At 36.0% G+C, this 26,237-nt stretch overlaps 3 protein-coding genes across 11 annotated transcripts; 2 read left to right on the forward strand and 1 right to left on the reverse strand.

Moving 5' to 3' along the window:
- The first annotated feature begins 1,753 nt into the window (after window positions 1-1,753).
- Window positions 1,754-5,166, forward strand: LOC140794275 (heptahelical transmembrane protein ADIPOR1-like). Its single transcript, XM_073146236.1, has 4 exons — window positions 1,754-2,146; window positions 2,245-2,340; window positions 2,541-2,598; window positions 4,319-5,166. Exons 1-4 carry the CDS (start codon window positions 1,902-1,904, stop codon window positions 5,003-5,005), a joined length of 1,086 nt encoding a protein of 361 aa, XP_073002337.1. The 5' UTR covers window positions 1,754-1,901; the 3' UTR covers window positions 5,006-5,166.
- Window positions 5,167-9,299: 4,133 nt separating this feature from the next.
- On the forward strand, window positions 9,300-15,721 carry LOC140794339 (formamidopyrimidine-DNA glycosylase). 5 transcript variants are annotated; one of them, XM_073146348.1, is made up of 10 exons: window positions 9,300-9,612; window positions 9,737-9,788; window positions 9,860-9,917; window positions 11,030-11,098; window positions 11,193-11,318; window positions 12,829-12,879; window positions 13,437-13,514; window positions 13,760-13,862; window positions 15,008-15,042; window positions 15,112-15,721. In XM_073146348.1, exons 1-10 carry the CDS (start codon window positions 9,384-9,386, stop codon window positions 15,451-15,453), a joined length of 1,143 nt encoding a protein of 380 aa, XP_073002449.1. In that variant the 5' UTR covers window positions 9,300-9,383; the 3' UTR covers window positions 15,454-15,721. The 5 variants fall into 5 exon arrangements, 3 of the variants coding, with proteins under 3 accessions (XP_073002449.1, XP_073002451.1, XP_073002450.1); XR_012110122.1 differs by having other exon boundaries at window positions 9,331-9,612; window positions 13,618-13,862; XR_012110124.1 differs by having other exon boundaries at window positions 9,332-9,612; window positions 13,667-13,862.
- Window positions 15,722-16,078: 357 nt separating this feature from the next.
- LOC140793866 (nonsense-mediated mRNA decay factor SMG7-like) lies at window positions 16,079-22,911 on the reverse strand. Of its 5 annotated transcripts, none has more exons than XM_073145616.1 (9): window positions 22,828-22,888; window positions 22,445-22,543; window positions 22,259-22,357; window positions 21,149-21,748; window positions 20,888-21,010; window positions 19,825-20,054; window positions 17,714-19,695; window positions 17,381-17,523; window positions 16,079-16,571 (listed from the first exon to the last, which is right to left on the reverse strand). In XM_073145616.1, exons 3-7 carry the CDS (start codon window positions 22,328-22,330, stop codon window positions 17,739-17,741), a joined length of 2,982 nt encoding a protein of 993 aa, XP_073001717.1. In that variant the 5' UTR covers window positions 22,331-22,357; window positions 22,445-22,543; window positions 22,828-22,888; the 3' UTR covers window positions 16,079-16,571; window positions 17,381-17,523; window positions 17,714-17,738. The 5 variants fall into 5 exon arrangements, with proteins under 5 accessions (XP_073001717.1, XP_073001716.1, XP_073001719.1 ...); XM_073145615.1 differs by lacking the exon at window positions 22,828-22,888 and adding an exon at window positions 22,612-22,719; XM_073145618.1 differs by lacking the exon at window positions 22,445-22,543 and having other exon boundaries at window positions 17,381-17,507; window positions 22,828-22,911.
- Window positions 22,912-26,237: the final 3,326 nt, after the last annotated feature.

Below are 26,237 nucleotides of genomic sequence, written 5' to 3' on the forward strand. Positions count from 1 at the left end.
TTTTTTCTTCTAAAATAAGAGGAAAATAATTTTTAGAGAGCTTAAAATTAATTATATGATATTTATATGCTACTTTTTAGAAGAGAAATGAGGATATGAGTTTAGATATAATTATCCCAGTATCTTATGACCCAATTCAGCTTAAGATAGTTATGAGCTAATATCATATTATTATTATTTTTAGAAGAATAAAAGCTTAAAATTTAACCCTTGCTATCTCTAAATGAAACACAACATCCTTTTATTAAGGGTGGAGGTTAGAATTTTGACTAAGACTAAGTTAAAGTTTTTATCAAGGGTGGAGGTTAGAATTTTGACTTAAAATTTAAACCTTGCTATCTCTAAATGAAACACAACATCCTTTTATTAAGGGTGGAGGTTAGAATTTTGACTAAGACTAAGTTACTGTTTTTATTAAGGGTGGAGGTTAGAATTTTGACTAAGACTAAGTGACTGTTTTTATTAAGGGTGGAGGTTAAGAACTTTTTGACTAAGTTACAGTTTTTATTAAGGTGGAGATTACAACTTTTGACTAAGTTACTATTTTGCTATAGTTTTCAAATAATTTACTAAAGTATTATAGTAGTTGCATGTAAGTGTCATGCATAAGATAAATTGTCTCCAAAATAATTCTATAAATCACTCTATGAGATTTTTGTTGCGATAAAATCGCTGATCAACTTTATACATTTAATACTGAGCCATAGGTTAAATATATAATTACTAACTCACCGACTGCTTTAAAAGCTTAAGTTAGTAGAAGAAACAAATATTTTATATTCTAAGTCTGAGGTCCACCACCACAAACTGAGGCAAGTCTTAGGCATTGTACAAACTGACACTCCTCTGCACACTTCTCTCATGCCTCTCCTTCAAGCAAGCAACATAGCATGTGAGATGTCTCTCAATTTCTAATCCCATTATTTGATGTCTCTAACCCTAAAAATTTATATATTTTCCACAAACATCTACTCAGCCCTGTTCACTTTGCAGAATAAGAATAAGTTTATTCTGGTATAATCCTCTTTATACTGGTAGAAGAAGTAAATAATTACTTAGGCGATATTAGTTTAATCAACTATTATTTTATAACTATTAAAGAAGATATTAGTAAACGCTAAAATGGCTTAAACCCGAGCATGCTTTTTTATACATAGTATGAAAAATTAGAATAACTATATTAGTATTAGCATTATTCTAAATGAACTGTGGACTTGCAGCTCATTAATAGTCTAAAAGTTGAAATTTAACTAATTATATTGTGATAATTGATGCCAATTCAAAGGGAGAATTACATTTAACACCCTGCATTTTTACGAATTTATGGTTGCCAACCACTTTTCAATAGTTAGATCTCAAAACAAACACTTTCTCACTGACAAGTATCAAAAATAGAATATGCCACCATAATTATAAATTTTTATTTGAAAGAAAATTTTATAAAATTTACCCTAAAATCATAAAATTAATTTGAAAGAAAGTTCCGACAACCCGGGTCTGAAGAGGATCAACTGCCCTTGCCTACCTGGGTCCTCTCTGAATGAAGAGAACAAGTTTGCTTGTGTTTGAGAAATTAAATTAAATTGGTTGTCATCAAATAAATAATCCTACCAATCTTTATATATATATATATATATATATATATATCAAAGTTTTGCTGTGACCAAGTCTCAGTTGGAAATAAATGAGACAGATGGGGTAGATGGTCAGTAGCTCACTTAAATGACCTAAATTTTAGACCCAATAACAAGTTAGCAGCAACACCACACTCAACCACTTCACAAAAGAAAAAAAAAAAAGTTCTCTCTTCCCAAACTCTCCTTTTCTTAACCACCACAAACACCATCAGAGAGGAATCAAGGAAGAGATAAAAGAGGTAGAGGGAGGGAGAGAGGAGGAGTATGGTGGTGGAATCTGAGCCTCGGGAAGTAGTAATGGAGAAGAAGGCAGACAAGAAGAGGAAGAGGAGGCAGAAGAAGATGGAGATGGTGGAGGTGAAGAAGTATGAACTGGTGAGCTATGAAGAGCTGCCAGAGTACATGAAGGAGAATGAGTACATTCTGGGGCATTATAGGGCTGAGTGGCCCATACCCAATGCTTTGCTTAGCCTCTTCTCTTGGCATAATGAGACCATCAACATTTGGACGTAAGAGATTGCCCCCTTTTCTTTCTTTTGGTTCTACTTAATTGGAAGATTATTTTTTTGATTAATTTTTTTTGGGTTTAATTATTATTTATGATTAGGCATCTTGTGGGGTTCTTTATATTCCTGGGATTGACCCTTGTGCATCTGAGCTATTATATTCCTCAAATTGCTGATCTCCTTGGCCATCTTCCCTGGTGAGTAACTTAGTACTTCATTTAGAGAAATACCTCCATTCTTTTTTAAAAGAAATAGGCCAAATTGTGTCTAAATTATACGCATACATAATCATTGGGCTTCAGTCAGTTAGTCTTTATGAAGGTTCTTTAAATTCAAGTTTATTTTGTTTCTTTTTTTTTTTTTTTTAATTTGTTGATGTGTATGTGTCTGGTTGCAGGTGTATATCAACAGCTGCAGTGGAAAATACCTCCTGCAACCTGGGGAATATCTTTAATGTAAGTCATAATTAACCATTTCATTAAGCTAATAATTTAGGTTATTTATCATCATAAACATAAGTTTAGGGGGCCTTAAGTTTCTTCTTTGGTATCATTTATTGAGGTTTGCTGGCTCATTAATTGTGTGCATGGATTGAAACATATTGGTGTGCTGGAAAGGGCTTTAATTGCTTCCTTTGATGAGATTGTGACCTACCACCATAAATATATAAAAATGCTTCTGAAATCAAGCCATTGACATTGAACTGACCTTTCGGCAGTAAGAAGGAAAAGAAGAAGATTTTGGTTCTCTTTTATGTCTTTCTGCAAAATGAATATCCACAGCATATATTTTTTTTTTAAATTTCGATTAAAATGGCTTCCTCTAAAATTAAGAGAAAAAAATAAATTGAAGGACAATTTTACTAGAAGAAAATAAAATCTATCTATAATTTTTTTCCCTAGTTTCCATCCTTTCTAGAAAAAAAAATAATAACCTTTTTATATTTATTAATTGGTTCCTGGTTCTTTATTAGATATATAAAAGAATATCTAAAGTTTTTCTTTCTCTTTTCCCTCTTACAAATGAAGGAGATTTATATCAAAAGATTTATTAGGATATTCCAACTATATTCTTGATTTGCAAATATTTCTAAAATCATTGTTTTTTCTTCATTGCAATAAAAATAGGGGTATTTTTTTAATTTTTTTTACATAATTTTTGCTGAAATATTTGAATAATATTCCTCCTACCAGATAGTTGCAGATAGTTGTTAAAGTTAATAAACTTATATGCATGACTAAAATATTCTGCTTTCTTACAGTTTAGATCATAAAATAATAATTGTTAAATTCTTTCTGATGGAATGATAAGATTTTCTTTTCTTATACTAGATATCTGGTAAAGTAATCAGATGGCTTTAATTATATTTAAACAAATATATAATAGAATAAAATAGTCTTTTGTTTAATCTATGTTGAAATTATAGTGTTTTTTTAATTCTTTTATATCATTGCCACTAAAACATTTCAATATAATATGATTCTCATTGCATTCTTTAAAATATCATAATTTGGCTGAAATCTTGACCTTTCCAGAACTGCTATTTAGGTTAGCTTTTAACATATAATATTCATAATAGATTCTTGTTAAGTTAACAAATGCATATAAATAACTAAACTGCTCTTCTTTTTTGAACTTTGAAGTGTAAAATATTTATCAATAATTTTTCCTTGAAGGCAAAATGACTTTGGTTCTTCTAATATAATATTGAGTAATATTATGTAGTTTTTTTTTTATCATTTTAAACAATTTATAGAAAGGAAAATGGTCTTTTTACAGAAATGGTTGCTCTTTTTTTTAAAATTTTAGAGTGTAAAATATTTATCAAGATTTTTTTCCTTGAGACAAAAATGATTTTTTTCTTGTAATATAATATTGAGTAATATTATCTAGTTTTCTAACCATTTTAAATAATTTATACAAGGAAAATAGTCTTTTGAGATAAATAATCTTTTTAAATCTAAATTGGATTTTAATTTTAATTAATTAGATTTTTAAAAAAGAGTAAAATGATGTTAGTAGCAATTATGATATTTTAAAGAATGTAATAGTAATTATGATATTTTGAATGTTAAAAATTTAAGATTAATAAATTTTCTAAAAATTAATTACTCCTTTATTAATAAAAGAAAAAAAACAATTAGCTAATTAACACTTGTTCCTTGTTTTTGGTAGGGAGCTGCTGCACTCATCAACTTGAGCACACCACTCTCCTCCTCTTCCTCCTCCTCCATCTCCTCGTCGCCGGCGGCCTCTCGCTGGCCGTTCTTCGTCTTCCTGGCGGGCTCCATGTTCTGCCTCCTCACCAGCAGCGCCTGCCACCTCCTCTGCTGCCACTCCCGCCGGCTCAACCTCTTCCTCGCCCGCCTCGACTACGTCGGCATCGCCGTCATGATCGTCGCTTCCTTCTTCCCCCCAATCTACTACATCTTCCAATGCGAGCCCCACTGGCAGCTCGTCTACCTCGCCGCCATCTCCGCCATGGGCCTCCTCACCGTCTACACCCTCCTCTCCCCGCACCTCAGCACCGGCAAGTTCCGCTCCTACCGTGCCCTGCTCTTCGTCGGCATGGGCCTCTCGGGACTCGTGCCGGCCGTGCATGCGGTGGTAGTCAACTGGGGGGAGCCGAAGAGGAACGTCACGTTGGCCTACGAGGCGGCGATGGCGGTGAGCTACTTGGTGGGGACGATCTTTTACGTCAGCCGGGTGCCGGAGAGGTGGAAGCCGGGGATGTTCGACGTCACCGGGCATAGCCACCAGATATTCCATGTGTTTGTTATGGCAGGAGCTCTTGCACACTATGGAGCTGCCACTGTCTTCCTACAGTTTAGAGACCAGGTAGGGTGTGATGCAGGCCATTAATTAATTTGGGTGCTTAGTTTTATTATGTATCAATTCTTTGTTGTTATATGGTGTGAAGATTACAGAAAGGTTTTATTTTTTCTTTTTAATTTTTTTTCTGCAACTTTTTTCAATTGTAAAATGTTATATATAAGAACAATAAATTAATGGTTTAATTTAAAGATTGACATATTCTTGATATTTAGATTTGTTGTGTAGATGTTATACTTATGTATGAGCTTCTCGCTCCACCTCTCTCTCCGTCTCACCCGAGCGCCGATGCCTACTTCTCCTCTCCTCTCCTCTTCTCTAGAGGTGTAAACGAGCCGACTTTTATCGAGTTTGGTTCTGATTAAATATGAATTAAAATTAATTTCAAGCTTAGATTTGTGATTAAGTTTGAACTAAAATCATTTCAATTCGAGCTGAGCTTAAGCTTAAACGAGCTGTTCAATTAGCAATTTTGTAACACCCCAAAATAAATAAATAAAAAAATTTAAAAAAATCCCTCTGACTGACACGCGCCGAGCACGTGCGTCAGCCCTGCCACCCTGCCCGCGTCCTCTCTTCTCCTTCTTCTTCCCTTTCCCTAGCCGTGCACGCCACCTTCCCCACCTCCTCTATCTCTTTCTTCCCCTCACAACAGCCATCCCACCCCGCCTCTCATCTTCTCCTCCACCTCACCTCTCTCCCTCTTTCGCGGATTGCCGAGGCCGGAGTCGACGAAGTGCCGTTGCCGCCGAAGCCGGACTGAGAGCTGCCGAGCCTGTCGGCCAACCCCCCATTAAGCCTTCCCCCCTGCTATTAATTTTGATAGTGTAACCCCCTTCCCTCGCCGTCGTCGGAGCCCACGGCGGCCAGCGACCTCGCGTCTATTCGCCGATCTGAGAAGCCCCGGTGGAGGGAGAGAGGCCATCTCTAGGCTTCGGGCCCTTGGTGATGGAGGGAGGATGGACTCCCCATGGCCGCCGGCCATGGAGCGCGGTCGTCGCCGTCGAGTCCACCTCCTTCCCTTTTTCTTTCCCTTTTCCCCTTTCACTTACCCGTCGGCCTCGTGGTCGTGTCGTTGACCTCGTGCTGCGCCGCCAGCCTCGTGCCGCGCCGCCCGCAGCCCCGCAACCCCGTGGATCCCTCTCACCGCCTCGACCTCTTTCCCTCGGGAGGAGATGGGGTGGAAGGGTGGGGGTTTAACCCCCACCCATTCCCCCTTAGTGGGCTGCAGTGGTCTGCAGCCCACTAAGCTAGTTTTGGGTGGGCTGCAGACCGCAGCCCACCACCTGGACTCGGGTGGGCTGTAGGGCGCAGCCCACCTGGCCTTGGACCCGAGTGGGCTGCAGGCTGCAGCACACTAACCCAATGTTGGGTGGGCTGCAGTCTGCAGCCCACTATTCCAACCTTGGTGGGCTGTGGCTGGGCCCCCCAGCCCACCAAGGCCCTCTTGCTTTTTGGGTTTGAGCCTACCCATTGCCTCTAGCTTAGCTTATTTGGGGTCATTTAGACCCTATAACCATGTTTATCTTTTTTACCTGATTTAATTAGCCTGATCCGTCGTAATGATAATTTTGTATCATGTGAATTATAAGATAACATAAGACTTATCCTAGGAGACCTCGACTCATGTATTTGCCAAGCATAAATGCGCTAATAAGATGATTAATTCTATTAGTTCGCTAATCTTACGTATGGCATTACTTGCGTGAATTAATATGATTGACACCGCGAGGAAGATTTTGGGATTCCGGAGGATCCGACTAGCTGACGAGATTTACCATACCGTGGAGACCCCCCAGGTGAGTAGAGTTATACAAATCTAGAATAATATAATTACAGTCATTATACTTGTCATGACACTATAGGAAATGTCGATATTAATGCATGCATTTAGTACACCATGTCTTTGCATATGCAGTTATTGATAACTTGCTCATCATAATATTATGAGAATGTTAATGTGGCATAAACATTAGTGTGATAATGCTTTACATGTATCCTGTATGGTATACCATTGCATAGATGTATAATTGTTGTGAATATATCCTGTATGGTATACCATTGCATAGATGTATAATTGTTGTGAATATAGAATGTAACGATCATGATGACTATGACATACTTTATACACGTATAGACACTACACCACTTCCACCTATCATTAGTAGTCGGATTCTGACTAGGCAGTACCCTTACTCACTCAGCCCAGGGTTAAGGGTAGAGTGTATTTTATATGACTATACCATTAGCGGCCTACACCTGAGGTCGGGAGCCTGTGTGGCATTCAGGTGGTTATACTGTATAGTCAGGACTAGATTATGATGATAGAATAACATGATTGTGAGGCGGGAGGCGGGGATATAACTCTAGCGGTACCCGACGACGCAGGGTTAAGGCATCTATTGATGAGCCGATGGCTCCCGATTCTCCTGCTAAGAGCGATGATGATTTAGAGAGAGTAAGATATGGGCTTACGACTGGAGTTCTTAGTCTGATGGCCACAGACAACCGGTCACTTGTAGTGTCGTCATACACGTGTAGGTGACATTACTGCTAGATGTGTATACATCTCTCCTCGATGTATGAGATGATGGATAATTGTTTCTCGAGAGTATTTATCCTGTGTGTTGAATAGCTCGGTGAGCGATGATAAGTATGATTAATGCTTTGGTAGACATGAGATGACTAAACTGTTATTTTATTGCTATATATACATGTAAAACCTATGATTGAGATGTGTACGAATAAGAGATTGTAACAAGATTTATATCTCTGTGGACTTATCTTGATACGTTAAGAACTAGCATGTTCTAGGATAGTGACTGATAATTTTTATCGATTGTATTGATTTAGTAACTCATGTTAAGTCATCTCAACAAGTATATTGTTACTGCTAGCGAATATAGTCATATCATGCATATACACATGCGATGTCATTATTTTAGATGTTATGAATCCTACTCGCTGGTTGGTGACATTATTTCAGAGCTAGGGGACGCAGGTGCGGGTAGTGAGGAGTAGCTGCTTTTCTTTTCTGTATGTCTTCTAGTTGTATTAAGCCCCTGCGAGGGCGTTACGATTGACGATGTATTTTGGACTTTAGTATTGTATTTTGGATGTATATTTGGAAGGCTTGTTGTGGCCTGTGGAACTTGTATCCGGACTCTTATAGTTGAGTTTATTTATGGTGAAATTGTGTTGTTATGTGCCTTGTGAAATCCTTGTACTGATAGGTCATGTGATGCACCGCGTGGGGGGATTTACCCACGCGGTTTACACGTGTATTTGGAAGTTTTGGTGTTTCAAATTTCAAGTCTGATCAATTCAAGCCATTTTCTAGCCTGGGCAAACTTGAATTTATTTGGACTTAAATCAAGCTTAAAATAAAACCTAATTCAACTATAAAGAGAGAGAAACTGTGCCATTAGATCTTTTATATTACTCTCTATATGACATAATGTATTTATTTACTGTGCTAGAAATGATTACCAAATGTGAAGCTTGTATATTTAAGTATTGTCGCCCAATCTTCCGTTTCTTTATTGTGTATCAAGCTTGTAATAGTTTCAGCAGTATTAATGAAGTTATTTGCCTACAAACATGAGTATGAAGTAAATTAAATATTATTTTTTAAAAATATAAGCCTATTTTTTAAAGCTTATTGGACAAATATGTGAGTTTTCAAACTATTTATAATATTATGTTAGATCACATTGATAAAAGCAATTTGCTCTCATGGTTATCAATTTTATACTCATAATTACAGCAGGATAATTACGAATAAAAATATAATAGAGAAAATAATATCTTTCAGTGTTCTAGTAGACAGAAATAGGCCTGCTCATTATTTTTACTGATTTAATGCTAACAAATTTCAAAAATACTATTGTGTCCTACAAATTCGTCACACATCACCTATATAATTTATACACATCGCTTATATAAAATGTATGCTTTAATTTTTATAAATATGCTTATCGAGATTTAAAAAAAAAGTCATACACATCGCTCATACAAAAAGTATAATTTAAAAAAAAAATGTAACGCATCACTTATATAACTTTTATATGGGTCGCTTTTGAAAATGTTATGTTTTAATTTTTAACGATATGCGTATCGAGATTAAATAATTAAGTTAGATTAGAAAAATAATAAATTAGTCTAAATTATTAAAAAAAATTGAATTTGTAATTTGATAATATAGGAGCCTATTTCTGTTAATTAAAAAATTAAAAACTTTTTACTGCGAATCCCCCACTAATTTACACAGAATGAGAAAAAAAAAAACACCTACTAAAATTGGTCTAATTTCGAGCGATGGCTTGACACCTTTTTTTGAGTCAGTTCGTGAGAAGTATTTCTTAATAGAAAACATAGAAGTCTTGCAAGAAGCCAGGTACAACTTACAATGCCAGAGCTCCCGGAAGTGGAAGCGGCGAGGCGAGCCATCGAGGAGCACTGCGTGGGCAAGAGGATCTCCGGATGCACCGTTGCCGACGACCCAAAAGTCATCGATGGCGTCTCCGCTTCCCAGTTCGAATCCGCCCTCGTCGGCAAGACCATAGTCGCCGCCCGCCGCAAGGGCAAAAATCTCTGGCTCCGCCTCGATTCCCCGCCCTTTCCCACTTTCCAGTTCGGTCAGTGTTCATATACTCGTCGATCAAACATCCCACCTTGGCTTCGGTTTTGCCATTAATTTGATCTTTCGATACCCACCCTTCTGTCAAAATTTCATCTTTTTCTCATTTTTCTGCGGTCTAGGAATGGCTGGGGCGATCTACATCAAGGGTGTGGCAGTGACCAAGTACAAGAGGTAATCGTCGGCTTATTGTTTGTTGAAATGTCTGTTTAACAATTCTTTGAGTTAATTGTGAATTATTGTAGGTCGGCGGTGAGCTCGACGGAGGAATGGCCTTCGAAATACTCCAAAGTTTTTGTTGAAGTATGGTTATGTTTATTTTCCTCGCCATCCATGTTATCCATGTTATTCGATGACGTTTATGTATGTTGAACTCTGATTACTTGCACCGCAGATACACAATGCCCGATATAACAAGCTTATGGATTTCAAAAAGCAATATGTTGGGTTCAACCAGGTCCAACCTAGTGTAGTCATGAGATCAAAAGAACACAGATCATGATCAAACAAATGAGAAATACTCATTGACTTATATCAAAGAGATATAAGTTTCTGACCAATGTTCTCTTGATCATGATCGAATTTAATGTACTATTACAGCCTTTACAGGACCTCTTTACAAATGTTGTGGCAATGCCAATACATATTATAATGCTCAAATGAATGGGCCATTGATCGTAAGATTCGGCCAATAGTTGTCACCTTCTCTACCAACAGCATGCACTGATCAAGTCAAACTGTCAAAGAACTCTAAAAGCGTGATAAATTTATTCCCTCCATTGACAGAATCTTGGTCTGACTTCCAAGTTATTTGACAAATTATTGCAAGATCATATTTAGATCTCACACCATGGCTTAATATGAAGACTTTGTTCTGATGATTCATCTTTATGGCACATTATACCCAGAGACCAGAAATCCTGACATAATGAAGCCATTTAAGAAAGGACCTTAGTTTTGACTTAATACTGGCAAAATGATAACAATATGGTGATTTTCAGGGTACTTTTAATCTATTTTCTTTATTACTACATTTTGGTAAAGACTTCCTTATAATAATGCTTGTAGGCTTGTGCCTTGGAGACTCTTATTTTGAGTGGTGGAAGATATAAATAATGCATGCAGACTACACCGTAAATGTTTGGAATACTATAGTACATATGGTGAAAGTAAGTGATTGCATTAGATTTTGTTGGGTTTATCATACCTGTATTTTGGAGCTCTTCAATGTTTTATAGATTGTGTGCGCTTGAATCTCCTAAAATTATTAACAAGTATATGGATCAGTAACTAGGCACCTTTTTAATTTGATGCATGTACTCATCTTGTTCACATTGTCTAATATTTTATTGCATATTCATGCTCTCATTCATTCTAAGGATCATGTAATCTTCTCCTTCAACTGTCTTGTACAGCTAGATGATGGTTTAGAATTTTCCTTCACTGATAAGAGGCGTTTTGCAAGAGTTCGCTTGCTTGAAGATGTATGCTTCTTCTTCTGTGTTCATCTCCCATATAAACCTTTTTCTTGAATCCTTGATAACTGTCTTGTTTCCCTTATAATATTGTTCTTTATAGCCAGAAACTGTGCCTCCAATTTCTGAGCTAGGACCAGATGCCCTGTTTGATCCAATGCAAGTCAATGAATTTATGGACTCCCTGAGCAAAAAGAAGATTGCAATAAAGGTTCTTTTACTTGATCAGGTCAGAAATATATTATTTAAATTTTATATGTGGATTGTGGACACTTATATCAGTAATTTAGAAGTCTTGCAGTCATTTTGTCCTTATACCATTGTGCAATGAAAAGCACTGTACATATAACTCTATGTTGCTATGATATACTTAATTCATTTATAGTCCCATTCCTGTTATTGGCTGAATCTGAATTTCTTATCCTTCATAGATTCCCTTTTTTCTGTGATATCTTCAATTATTTTGCATAAGCTTGAACCTTTATGTTACATTTCTCTTATCGAGTCAACTGAACATGTACTTACCTTGAATGAAAACTGATATATAAGTGATTAAAGTTCTCTTCTTTTACATTTTTTAAGTTTTCTTCACTGTCATCATAATCCTTGGGTCTGGTTGGACTTGAACTTTGCCTGTTGCAGCACCGACCATAACTTCGTCCCTAGAAAGGGGCCCCGATGTATAGTTAAAAGGTTGCAAGTTCATTAAGAATGTCAAAGTCAAAATTGTTCAAATGCTAAGTTGAAATCAACTTGTTATAATAAGAGTATAACAACCCATTCAAAGCAAAATAAACATTTGGAGCTTCTCTGAATATTTAACTTTCCCAAACTTAGTGAAACAAGAAATGGACACAACTTCCTTGTACCCTATATCAGAATTTGGTGAAAGAAAATTAAAGGCTTGATGTTAATGGTATCTCGTGCATAAATAAAGTTAATCTCATACAACAATTTTTCATGGTATATTACTTTCAGCAAAAACATTGTAATTTAGAGTGTGACTAGTATGTGATTATCAGCTTGCTTTTTTATATTTCAATTAATGTGGAAACTTTGAATGCTTTATCAAATTTCCTTCATATTGTTCTATACTTCTATGAGCACTCAATAGCAGCAGTCAATTCTAAGGTTGCTCACCATGTCACACCAGACATGGAGCATAGGCTTTGAAGATAAATCCCTTGAAGTTTTATTATCAAGTGTGGAATTTAAGGGTTCTTATTTCCGTTCTCTAGAAACAAAAATAGAGATACTGTTATTCTAATTTGACAACTTGATTTAGTAGATCAAAGTGATGGATTTAGTTAAGATGGTAAAGATGAAGATATTGAGTTAGAATTCATGGCACATCTGTTCGTACCAACAGAACTATATATGATGATCTATAGTGACTTGAGATTCATAATATTATAGCTTTCTGACACAAAAATTTTGCTATATTTCTGGTTCACTGCTTTGTGTCGAAGAAATTAATTAAGCATTTAAGCCATAGGATTTCTAGGGAACCAATTACGGCCACTTTACTCAGCTATTTGGGGAAATATTACTATTTCAAGTTGTTATCTCAGTTGAGATTTACTCTTTTAGTTTCTGTATATAATTATGTGTAAAATACAAACTTTTCACTTTCCTGATGGGTGAAAGATTTAAGAGGCAGTTGTTTCATATCCCATAACAAAAAACTTGTTCCCTTAATAAGTTATCTTTTGAATCTGGACATGTTCCTTTGAATGCAGGGATACATATCAGGTATTGGTAACTGGCTTGCAGATGAAGTGCTTTATCAGGTTTGTACATAATGTCAATATTACTTTAAAATAGGTATTTGTAGTTTCTAACCTAGGGCCTGCTTGAATAGCCATAATTTCCATAGCAATCTGTGGGAATTCAATCCTCAGAAAATTCCAGATAGAGGAAACATTTCCTATATATGTGATGTCATTTTCGAGGGAAATATTTCCATAGGAAATACCCCTTTACTAAGGAAAAAAAATGAAGTTAAACTTCTTAACAACCCTATAGGATAATCACTACCTTTAAATGTGGTGCTTCTTAATTTTTTGATGGTGAAAATTGTTTGATATGATTCATCAAATTAACTTTGCTAAAAGTATCCCATTCCTGGATTTGATCCATTTATCATATAACTTGTGGTAAGTGATGTTGTAGTATGTCTCCAACAGGATTCTGCTTAGTGTAAGAATCTAAGCTTTTGACATTTCTTCCCATTCCTTGATGTGATCCATTTATCATATAACTTGTGGTAAGTGATGTTGTAGTATGTCTCCAACAGGTTTCTGCTTAGTATAAGCATCTAAGCTTTTGACATTTCTTATATTTTCAGGCTAGAATTCATCCCCTTCAAGTGGCTGCAAGCCTGTCAAAAGAGAGCTGTGAGTCACTGCATCAGTGCATCAAGGAGGTTAGTCCTATTTATTGTGTGACATCCCCTTGGTATTGGAGAACTTTGTATTTCTGAAGGACATACTCCATGCTTTATAAGAAAGAAATAGAGATATCTGTAGGTTATACAATATGCTGTTGAAGTTGATGCTGACTCTGGACGTTTTCCAGTTGAATGGTTGTTTCATTTTCGATGGGGGAAAAAGTCTGGAAAAGTGAATGGTAAGATACTCCTCATGACCTGTTGATCAAATAATTTTACAGGTGATTGAAAAGGCCCTCGAAGTTGGAGCTGATAGTAGTCAGTTTCCTAAAGATTGGATTTTTCATTCTCGTGAAAAGAAACCTGGAAAGGCCGTTGTTGATGGTTTGGCTCCTCAACTTATAAGATTGACTATCCTAAATTGCACAACATGCTCTTTTACGTTTAAGAGTTATTTTCATGAAGTCTCCTATCCTATTTCAGATCATTATTGTACCTAAAAATTTACGTTCTCATCAGTCAGATAGATATTCTTCATTCTTGATTAAGTGTATAATACAAGTTAGCACTTATTTGTTAAGGTTAGTACTATGTGTATATATTTGTTAGAAAAGTGCGAGGTCTCTTTAAAATTATGGAACCTATAATGAAACATTGTTCTGGATATCAGACAAACACACATGCATATATTTATAGACAGATGGATATAGGGAATGTGCTCTAATTTTTCACAATGGGATGAGTATTTCAGACTCAAGGCACATTCAAATATTTAACATATCTGTTGGGCTAGTCTCTACACTTCAGATTGAAGCTTTAAGAAAAGATTTAATAACTTTCTTTCCATTAAATTTTCTTGCAGATACAACAGTCATCACTATATATACATATCTATATACATGAATTGATTAGCTCCCATCTTTTTTACAACTTGGAAAGGCATCAAAGTTGGCATTTGATGCTGAAAAGGAATCTCAAAACTCGTCCACTGAAATAATTGGCACTAGTAGTGAGAACCATTTCATTGCAGAAAGCTATTAAAATGAGCTGTTCGACTTTATTATTTTCACTGTTTGGCACTGTAATATCTATACTACCAAAAGAAAACTTAATTAGGATGATGCAATAACATGATTATTCATGAGTGGTGTGGTTCTTCTGCACGTAACAACTTTGGACAGCAATATTACAAGCCAAACCTTCTATTATGCCTAGTTCTATTTATATATGCAGACCATGGAATCGAGTATCATGTGAATAAAAATTCTTATGATTGACGGTGTAACATACAAAGTTCAATGTGGCAATCGGTGTAGTTATATCAGAACCTTCTGAAACTTGGTCATTCATCTTGCAAGATTTATCTGTATCAGTTGATGGGTTCAATACATCCCCTCTTTTCTGACACATTTTAATTATATCAAATCTACTAGATGGACAGTTGGACTATGTAAACATACTCTTCTTCTTTTGCTCTCTCGTTCAGTTATGAACATTATTAAATTTAATGAGATTCTTATCATCTGCAGGAAAGAAAATTGAATTCATCACAGTTGGTGGCAGGGTAAGTTATCCCATGTTTTAGTGCTCATGCCTTAATCTCTTACTTTTGCTAACTTCTCTATTTGCTCAGACCACAGCTTATGTGCCAGAGTTGCAAAAGTTAACTGGAACTCAATCTGGTGATATGGCACCTAGTAAATCTAGAAAAGCCAGGAAAGCTGGTCAGGACAAGAAAGACTCGGATAGTGAGGAGGAAACTGATGACAAGCCGAAGTCAAAAAAGAGCGCCAATGCCTCCAAAGGTTCTAAGAAACGGCAAGTAAAAAACAGCAGCAGTGACGATGATGAAGATCTACAGGGAGCAGCAGCAGGAGCATCAAAGAAGCAAGTAAAAGTGGCGAAGAAATCATCAAATAAAGGAGCAAAATCTAATGAAACCAGCATGCAGCAGAGGACGAGAACACGGAAATAGCAAGCAAAAGCTCTATTAATTTATAGTAGATCTGCAGAAGAAACCCATGGTTCATCTTTTGGTACGTTGTTTCAGTGTTACCCACCTCTTCGCAGGATTAGGCATTCATGACACCATTTCTGTACGCATGCATGGTTCTACTGATGCCTAGCACAAAAAGTTAGTAGATTTTGCTGGTCACTTCTTGGTTGGCCATTTTGTTAGGTAGGCCAGCTAACCTATTAGACCAGTTAACAAAATTTCATCTTATATACTTAGCATTGCTCCCCCTCTCTGTGCTTTATTTTTAGCCAATTTCAAGTCGAAGAGACAAATTAAGCATGGTTCAATCTTGCTTTTGTGCGTACGCTTCAACTGAGCTTAATTCTTCAAGCTTGATTAAAGTCAAACTTGGAACTTATTAAGCTTGACTTTCAGCTTGGCTAGCTCATTTAAAGTCGAACAGAGGTTGATTCAGGCATCAAGTCAAAGCCAAGCTATATCAGACGAGAGGTTGAGGCTCCTTCCAATTCGTAAGCGGACGACTGAACTGCAAGTGTAGTCTCCGATTCCAGCAGACATTAAACAGCCAAAACTCAAAATCCACGAAAGCAATAATTCTATCTTAATCGAGAAAAAAGCAGTATTAAGAATGCAATTCGAAGAAAGAATGAACAATCTTTCCTCAAATAAAGTAGATTGCAGTCGTTAAAGTGTCACTGTATCTGGCACCGTTATTAAACCTCACCAAATGAAAAATGAAAATACATACTGGTCCAATAGACTGAAATCTAGAAATAGCAAAGGTAAATTTTATTTTATTTTCAATGACATTCTGATTTAGGTACTGCTAAGGTCACCATGCAGCTTCCAGTTCTTCGGTCTTTCAAGCAGTGCCAACTCCTCTTTTAATTACTCAACAAAGTCATTGTTGCAACAACTGAAGACCAATGATCGAGAGAGAAGCATAAGATGGAAGAATTCTCTCTACAGCATGAACTTGGGTCCAGCCCATATAGTTGTAAGCTCATAACCATAAACCTCTGGACCATCACCCAAAGCTAGAGCAATTTTGAGACTCACCACCATCAAGTTCCAGAAGATCCTTCTTCCCTTCCAGCCTGGAGGTCCCTGCAACCCTGCAAGGAAAGTGTAGGTAGAAATTTCTAGGAAATCAAATGATGTATACTTCCATAAATAGACCATAGAAGGAAATCCATCTCACTAGCATACAATAGGGGTAACCCTCTCAGACAGACCAGTCTCAGCAAGTGCAGTAAGGGATCTATAATTATCAATCCTGAAAAGATACTACTATTGATTTAACCATATCAGACAACAGCTAGACAAAAAATATTAACCTTACAAACTTTAGAACATATTTTTTTTCTGAGTGATAAGCTACCTACTAAAAACAACAGATTGTTAATGCACAAAAAGAAAATATCCAATCTTCCGAAAAATAGATTTTCACTTTGCTTGTTTACCTTTGAGCAGAAAACAGTTCAAGTCTTTACTAAATCTGAATCTCCCTATGCACTGAATCAGAGCCTAAGTTTTTCCTTTGTATATAAGCTCAAGATATACACAGCAAGAGGAAAGGTGAAAAAGTAAACTTGATTTTTTTCTTTTCAAAATGATAAAAAGAGGGTTAGTGGAATTGCAGATTGTAGAAAAGAGAACTGTTTATGGATTATAAATAGCTTTGCAGAAGTATTGGAAAGACTACAAGCAAAGTACATATATATTTCCAACCAGTATTAGCATTCCAGCTTAAATATGCAATGTGAGCAATGATTTAGCATCAAGTTGCCCAACTGTGCTGTGTATAAACGGCTAAGGCAATCCTTCTCTGAGATACTTGGTAAAATAAAGTTCATAAATAAATCCAAGTCCAGGAAAAAGACAGTAGGAAAGCATGAATAATAGCTGATGCATCAAGGCTTACCAAATCTAAGGAAGCACTCGCTATTGCTCCATAGACCAACTACTTTCCAGATCAATCCTTAAAGATATTAAGAGGGATGCAAATGTTGACAGCTGAATTCAGTAGATGCCAAGGTGCAGGCCATTCACTGCAATCTCAAGCTTCTGATGTCAAAATAAAAAGATAAAATAAGAGAAAGAAAATAAGTAGCTAAGAGAACTTCATATTTCTCCTTGCCATCATAAAAGATTTGTTTGCACAAGAAAAAGAAGAATGAAGCTATAGAAAATAAATTCAATAGTAGAATACTATATCATCTTATTTCTGACAGCATAGAAAGGCCAGATACATTACCTGCATCATCTTACTATTGCCAACTTCACACAAAGAAATTTCCAGACCAAAGAGATCGTGTTGGCTGCTGTTCTGGCAGCAGATGTTGTGGTTTAATTTCCTGAAACTGTTGTTCTGCATAAGGTTTTAGTTGCTCAAAACGTAGGAGATCTTGCCATTTCTTCTCATTGAGTGCATCAGGCTGCACAGAGGAAACTTGTTTCCCAGGGAAAGGGAAGCTGGTATTTTCATTAAAGACACTACTGGTAGAATTGATATTTGGATATGCTGATCTTGTTTTATCTATTGACTTCTCCGCCCCCATGCCTTTTGTTGATGATGGTTGATACCCATCTAACCAGCTGTAGTCCCCAATGTGAGGCTGCTGATCTTCCATAACAGAAATAGAAGCAGGTTTCTCCTGTTGCCTAGGAGCATGGCTGAATCCTGGAGGTGGTCCAATGTGCCTAGTGGGACGACTTACAGGATTTTTCTTTGGTAATGTTTGTAATGCTGATGCAAACTTCAGGTTTATGCCATCAGAAGTTGCTCCTGAAAAAACCACAGAATCAAGTGTAGATGGTATAGCAACTTCAGTAGCTTTAATCTGACTAGACAACACATTCATAGTATCTAAATTTGCTGCAGAAGATATTTGTGGCCAAAAAGTTAGAGGCTGCGAACTGCTCAAGCCCCTATGCGATCTTTGCTCATCTAAGAGATCATTTCCAGTGATATTCAAATTTTTAAACCCATCAGAAAAGAGTGAATCTCCCTCAATAAGCCATTCTGAAACATCAGTATTGCTAGAATGAGGCAGTTGTGAGATTGTAGTAGTGGCACAGAGATGCGAAGTGGCATTGGAAACAGTTGATGTCTGAACATTACTCAGGGGAGCAGAAAGAGGTGCATCATAAGTTGTCCGACAAGCAGCAGACATTTGCACAGCCTGATTGATTCCAGCAGCATTTAATACTGAAGTAGTTAACCCGTTAAGCTTCCCAGAACCTGCAGGCTTGAAAACAATTACCTCATCTTCTTCTCCTTCAACATTTACTAGTGCCTTTGACTTTGTCCCTCTAAGATTACCCGGGCTCACAATTTTTGCCCCAAGTTCAACTCTGTGCTCATTTTGACTTCCTCCTTCAGTAATATTTGATTCAGATATATTGTTATTTGATTCAGACATATTGGTCAAGCCATTTGGCTCGGACACTTCACAAGCTGAAGGATATACACACATAATGAATTTCTTTAAATGTGGATCAAAAAATATCTTTTTCTCATCAATTCGAACGACATCCATAAGAGCCCTTCCTGCTGCAACAATCCTCTGGACACGGGCTCTTTTCTCCTTGGTACTCCCATCAATTCCAAATGTATGCTTCCTTGAAAAGTCCAGAATAAGTTGTGCTGGAATTAAGGGTAAAAAACCTCTCAATTCATAATCCTCCCACAGTGCACACCTGTTACTAGTTTCACCTTCATCATACATGCTCATATCAGAAAAGCATGTATCATCATCATCATGATCAATAGATGCAAGTCCTGTCAGAACGAGCTTATTCATGAATGATACGCATTGGTTCCAGAAGAATGATCTTGCTTTTGCTTGTTTTTCCTCCACATTGGAACCTGCTGCTACATCTGGATGACAACAAGCAAGCCATTCAATGAAAACCATAATGGCTGGCAAAAAGAAGCTTGATGCAGCATCATGCAGTTGTGTACATCTCCTAAGAATATATCCAACAAACTCAAATGCAGCTGTAAATGCATTCTTAAGAATCACTGTCCTCTGCAAAATTTCAGCATATGACTGGCCTTCCGACTCCCTTACCACATTGTGGACTGTGAATATGAGAATGGCAATAAGTCTTAAACCAACAAGTGCATTTTCAGCTGCATCAGTGCCAAAGTTAAGCTCCTCTTCAGGACCAGAAGAAAGGAGCTCATGCATATCACTGATTACTAATGAAAATATATCTTCAAATGTCTCTAAGCTGTTAAATCACACATAAAAATGTCGTTATCAAGTAAAGCACAATAAGAAAGAAAATTAGAAAGACTAAGCCCAAACCACTGAAAGATGCTCTATGTTAAACAAGAAAAGGATAAATTCTGGCCAATACCTGGTTCGTGTGAAAAGGATGCCATTTAGTCGAACAAATCGAGTAGAGAAGACTTTGAATATTTCAGAAGTGTTGCACTCTCCTTTAACAACATTTGCTTCAGTTCTGGTATCTTTTGCCAGAAGCCTAGTATCACCTCTTCCTTTACGTCTTCCAGCTGATCGCGAGGGTACTATCCTAGATGGAGGCACTTTTGTATTACTAGGCAACTGGGAATAACTTTGTCGATTCTGCATGCATTTTTAGCATAATCAGTGTACACGGAAAATTTTCGAGGATCTTACTTTAGCAGCCAAAATCATCCTCACATGATTAAGGAAAATTTGAAGTTACAGCACGTCTGAACAGACTACTGGTTTCCAACAAAAGCTAATTAACAAAAAAAAAAAAAGGAAAGAAAAACGTCCAGAAATAGCGAGATAAATAGATTATAGATGCATCCATAAAAATTTAAAGAATCATATTACAGAACTGTAAACATCAACTAGAGCTGCATATAAAAAGAACATTAACTGAGAGGACACTATCTGAGTCATCATTAGATTTCTTATTGAGCAAGTTTTATCCCTTGCTTATAAGAGTTATGCTAATGTCCCTATTGGTACACTGGCTGCCTTGTAGCAATGGAACATGTACCATTAGAAGAAAACAAAATGAAGCTCCATAACCATCACAACAATATGTGAAAACGAGAGCGCCACTTGATTTGACAGTAAGGCTTGTACCAGCATCTAAGAGAACATGAGTTCAAGTCAAACAAACTAGACATATGATATTCCTACAAATGCTTTTTATCTTTCTAATGTCTTCATATGAGGATGGTCAATATAATGCCCGCAGAAAGAAGTAGATTAAGCTTCAGCATAATATTGCTGACAAGAGATTCAAAACAATGCACAAGAGCATATGATATATCTCACAAGTTTGTTGAACTAATTGATGTAGGAACTGATACTCCTCCATGTAAATGCATACGCATCAAATCTTAATTCAATAACCCATAGAGAAAAAAGTAGTATTAAAAAGCATCCCTTGGCAGGTTAAGTTTAGATGAATGTCATACCTTCTCAAACGCGATAATCAAGTTGTCTCTTGCTGTTGGAAAAGGAGTCTCCACTGCCAAGCTTCGAGAGTATCGATAGATGGCCACCAGATCATCGCCCGAGTATGATGCTAAAATTGCAAGCTACAAATTATGGCATTAATCTATGTATTAGACATCTCATAAGTTTTAGAGAAGAGAATCACTCTTCAATCAGATTTACTTACTAGTCCAAAATGAAGTTGAGATTAATCTCAAATTGCCAAAAATTACTTAAAATACCTGATTATGTGGATTGCCGCTTGAAGGACAGAGTGAAGCAGCCTGCATATAGTAACTAGAAGCAGGTGCATAATCACGAATGATAGAATCACCTTCTCCATACAAACCCTTGTAACGTGCAAGGTCTCCCAAGTATATCAGACAGCGTTGACAAGATACAAGGCCTTTCTTCATCTCAGCTGATCTTTTTTCATCCATTGGAAGACTTTGACCCTCAGGGCCCTCCAGAAAGTAATCCAACGGCAGACCACATTTGGCTCTAATTTTCAGTATGAGGTCATGATAAAAGCCTGTTGCTTCTGAAAGGAAACTTTTGAAGAAAGATCGGATCCTTTTAATTCGATCAGGCTGGGCATTATTCTTTCCAATTTCTGATGCACCTGAATCCCTGGAAGCTGCAGCGCTGATGCGGGATCGGAATTCCTCAATTCTCTTGTAGTGCAATTGCCAAAGAAGAAGCTCTATCTCATACTTCTCAGAAAAATCACGATCTTTAAGAATAATAACCTCATAGTTTTCACGCATTTGAAGCCATGCGTTAGCATCTGCAGGAACTTTTGACTGTGCTGATCTCTGCAGAGCATTCTCCAATTGGATATTCTAGGTAAACAGTATGAATTAGTGAGCTTAACTCAATTACTATGGAACAAAAATTGGCCATAACTACATTATCACCCATGGCAAAACAGAAGTACCACATTGACATAGCAGGATCATTATACCATAAGGAAGAAGAACTCAATGGATTGTTATGAACGTATAGCAGGTTCAAACTTCAATGAATGATGTACTCATCTTTTAATGCTCCTTATTGAGAAATTACAACAGAACATTATTCTATGGAACACACCTAGCTCCTTATCAAGGTTTCTGTATTTTTCTGAGCTAATGTTGACGATGCAGAAAAGCTCAGTCATCGCAGAATTCAACATTCAGAAGTAACAAGAAACCAATCAAATGTATGCAAAACATGAGTGACTATTTGCAACAGATATAGACATGATAAAGATCCAGAACTAGAATAGTGCATGCACTCAATCATAGACAATTTAAACACATCAAAGTGCACAAACAAAGAAAAGAAACTGGAAGAGGGATTAATAGACAAACCTTCTTGTAAAGACGCTGTACAAGCTCCCGTGATGAGGGAGCAGGCGAACTATTCATTGGAACAGTCATCATCCATCAAATGAGCGTTCCAGCTAATTCCTACAACCAAAGTTAGGCAAATTCACAATATATATGCAGCAAAAAGAAGAAACAAAATACTAATAATAATAGTAATCAAAACAATACCATCTCATACTCCTCCTCAGATAGCAAAAACAAGCTAAAAGTTCAAAAATTCGCCATCATACCTCGTCCACTAGCACCCAAATCTTAATTCCCAAAAACCTAATAGCACCGACAATCCAATCAAGAGCCAGAAACCGAATGCAACCAAACCCTAAAGAAGGCTTTACCAAGAAATACAACCACGATCTACAAGATCTCGACCAATCAGACCACCAAACTGAACGGAAACACGAAAATTAGATCAAAGTCCCAATTCTTGAGGCAATCCAACCCCAAAACTCAATGGAAACGTGAAAGTTGGATCAAAATCGCGATTTTCCTCCAGTTAAAAACGGCACCGATCAATCAAATACTGCCAGGATTCAAAAGAGTAGCAGCCTTACTTGATCTCGAAGAGCCAAAACGATGAGGGAGAGAGATTTCCAAGGCTCGGTAGGCCTTAAAAGGATGGCGCTGAGCAAACGAACCCCTCTCCTATTTATAATTTATTTGTTGCTTTTTTTTAAATTAATAAATAGCTTTAATTCGCTTTTTTGGCGAACGAAATTATAGCTTTCCGAAGTATTTCTTAGTTTTTTAAGTTATAAATTTTAAATCACCGAAATAATAAAATTTTAATATAGATAAAGTTGACTAAATAAATTTTGCAACGTATATAAAATAATATCAATCGAAGTTAATATGATAAAGATACGAGCAAAATAATATTATTCCTCTTTGCTCATATTTTTTTCAAATGAACTAAGATTGATGATATTTTATGTGTTGGAAAGCTTGTTACTCTGTAATTTTATCTCGTAACTAGTATCTTCAAATTTGATCATTTCGATAGCTTAAAATTTATTTTTTAAAAAATTAAGTCAATTTACCAAGTTATGTTGAACCAATGTAAGATTTTTTTAAGTTATAATTTTTAAATAAATTTTAAATCGTAATTGAAGATACAGATGAAGTTGTAAAGGACTGAAGAAGTTTTCTAACGCATATAAAATATCATAGTTCATATGAAAAGGATATAACAAAAGGAGTGAATTAAAAATAATTTTATTATTCAAATTAGCAAATTTCAATTTTAAACCTCTGAACTTGTCAAATTTAAAAATACTTATTAAAAATGAATAATATTAGCAAAATAGTGAATAAAAATTATTTAGATAAGGAGATGAATGAGACCAATTTTTGTGTCTTTTGATAGGAAGAAAGATGGGGATAAGAATAAAGAGCTTAAAAAATATTCCCACTTGTTATGTCACACTCAGTCTCTTATTATGAGTTTCTCTCTAAAATACTATATATTTTGCGAATATATCTTTTTATTTCTCTATAATTTATTAAATAAATTGTAGAGTTGCTACAAAGACAATAAATAGAAAGAATTTATAATAAAAATATAAAATAAGGAGAAAATGATTGTTTCAAACATGAAATGAATATCTCCCTATCTTTTTAAGTCTCCGAGTTGATGGTAAAATCTTTATATTTTTTATTTTCATATCCAGTATCAGATATATCCATATTTAGATAAGAACTTGTGATACTAATGAAAACTATATATATGAAAATTAGATCAGAGACTCACCTAGTAAAGAAAAAGGAAATCATTTATATCACTATTTTCATGAACTATATAGATATACAAATACGATTCTGATACTATTTTCTTTAACCCATATATCCACATAATTTATTTAGATATATGTACAAATTCAGATATTAAAACATATAGGAAAATCTAGACTCATCTGCTACAAAACTTGGATAAGATAGCAATCTGATATAGATAAACTATCTTTGATACAGATATGAGTTGGAGAGAGAAAAGTATCTGAATAGATTCGGAAGAAAAAAAAAATATTCGAAACTTTTGACTCCTAAAAATTGAAAGTTATGTCACCAAGTAACGTTTTTCTTTATTTTTTTTTACTATGATAAACTAAATACTTGTTCACTACAAATAAAATAATTGAATATAATCTGGCACTATATTTTAATTTTTGGAGTTTTGATTGAAGAGAAATAAGTTGTGGAGCTGAAATAACTAAGTACGATTGGGTCGAATAAGCTTTTACGAATAAATAATCCGCTATTTGTGAACCATCGGGTATTGTCTTATTCAATATTTGTTCAATTACTCTTTTACCCGCAAAAGCAATGTAAGTATTAGGTTCAGCAATAATGACATCTTCCAAGATCAAAAAAACTAAGTTGTTACTCCATTAGTTGTAGGATGTAAAGATTGATATATAGAATAATATTTTAGTTGATTGATAATTATATATAGAAGAAGATATTTTAGCTGGAATCCGTGTTATCAAAGAATTTCCTGGTATTATTTCTAGTCTAGAATGTCAATCATCCACTTTGGTATCTTTTTTACCAAAAATGGAAAAATTGTTCCGCCATTAATCAAGAATTTCGAGGATTCTCCTTTTCTTCAAACTAAAGGAATAGAGATAGAATCAGATTGCTTCCCGAATTATTTTTTTTAATCTTTCTCAATGTCCCGGCTATTCACAGAATATGAGAAGCAGATGAATAATCATCTACTTCCAGAAGAAATCAAAGAATTTCTTGGGTATCCTATGAGATCAATTCGTTCTTTTTTTTCCGGATAGATGGTCAAAACTTCATCTAGGTTTGAATCCTATTGAGAGGTCCACTAGAGATAAGAAATTTTTTGAAGAAAAAACAAGTTTCAAATAAAAATTAGATGTGGGTTCAAAACAAAATTCATTATAATTAAGTAATGATTCCTTATTAAGCGGATTCTTTTGATCTTCAATTTTCTAGAATAATTAGAATTATTAGCAAGTAGTCCAATAATTGGTTGCATTAACAAATGATGTCTAGAATAGCCCAAGGGGCATCTTCAATTTTGTTTGTAGCATCAATGACTATACCAGTGTCACCTTCGACAATGATGAAAGCAATGTTGAGTTAGGCTACCGAGGTGAGGGCCTTCAAGATAGCAATGGCATTCACTTCCAAGGTTGAGCCCATAGTAATTGGCTCAGCAAAGATGTGGAGCAAGTTGGTATGATCATCTCTACCAATGACGTTGAAACCCTTAGGTTTACCAGACGGTCCTAGGACCTATCAAAGTTAAATTTGAAGTATTCGTCGGTTGAAGCACCTAGTTGGCCATTCAATCCATCATGTTGAAGGTAGGCTGTGCACCACCTCTTTTATCATAGTTTGACAGCTATTTAGAGAGCCATCTACTTAGTATGTGCAAGCTTCCCTTTACACCTTCGCAGTATAGTTTATTCTTAGCCACAATAGCCATAAATTTCCTTTGGTTCTCACCTAAGTGGCCCCAGTTATAGTTGATCCAATTGTTGTCCAGGTTAAAGGTGATGGCTGAGTTATAGAAGAGATGTTCCACACCCTCTTTCTATAGGCCACACATTGGGCATGATTCTACTAGCCCAATGTGTTGACTATAGAATAACACTCTTGTGGATACTCTTCCACACAAAATTTTCTATAAGAATAATTTGGCCCTTAGAAAATAGTATATAGACTTTGCACAGGCTTTCCCTTTAAGGCCAAGTCACCAAATCCACTTATCTTCTAAAGGCCCAACCTTTAAGGTTCAGATGGAGGTTTGGAGGGTAAGTCCAAAAGCTTTTCTTATTTGGGGCTTATCTTAGCAACTATTAGAAATGAGCCCACTAACTACTGTTTTATTAGTAATAGTATTAACATTCACAAAAGAAGATATACAAGCCAAATGGTGGCTGTAACCCGAGGTTATTAAGCACATTCGCATGATTATTTTAAGCATATTTTC

This window comes from Typha latifolia, chromosome 8, assembly GCF_019914945.1.
Source record: "Typha latifolia isolate L0001 chromosome 8, TyphaL0001v2, whole genome shotgun sequence".
Lineage (NCBI taxonomy): Eukaryota > Viridiplantae > Streptophyta > Magnoliopsida > Poales > Typhaceae > Typha > Typha latifolia.

Bases quoted from the DNA above. Each gene is read 5' to 3' on its own strand.
- LOC140794339 (XM_073146348.1), top strand. From the start codon at position 9,384: ATGCCAGAGCTCCCGGAAGTGGAAGCGGCGAGGCGAGCCATCGAGGAG. The intron at 9,613-9,736 runs GTCAGTGTTCAT...TCTGCGGTCTAG, and splicing joins CTTTCCCACTTTCCAGTTCG to GAATGGCTGGGGCGATCTAC. The intron at 11,099-11,192 runs GTATGCTTCTTC...TGTTCTTTATAG, and splicing joins GAGTTCGCTTGCTTGAAGAT to CCAGAAACTGTGCCTCCAAT.
- LOC140794275 (XM_073146236.1), top strand. From the start codon at position 1,902: ATGGTGGTGGAATCTGAGCCTCGGGAAGTAGTAATGGAGAAGAAGGCA. The intron at 2,147-2,244 runs GTAAGAGATTGC...ATTTATGATTAG, and splicing joins GAGACCATCAACATTTGGAC to GCATCTTGTGGGGTTCTTTA. The intron at 2,341-2,540 runs GTGAGTAACTTA...GTCTGGTTGCAG, and splicing joins CTCCTTGGCCATCTTCCCTG to GTGTATATCAACAGCTGCAG.
- LOC140793866 (XM_073145618.1), bottom strand. From the start codon at position 22,330: ATGATGACTGTTCCAATGAATAGTTCGCCTGCTCCCTCATCACGGGAG. The intron at 21,749-22,258 runs GTTTGTCTATTA...CTGTTTACCTAG, and splicing joins TACAGCGTCTTTACAAGAAG to AATATCCAATTGGAGAATGC. The intron at 19,696-19,824 runs GTATTGGCCAGA...GTGATTTAACAG, and splicing joins ATCCTTTTCACACGAACCAG to CTTAGAGACATTTGAAGATA.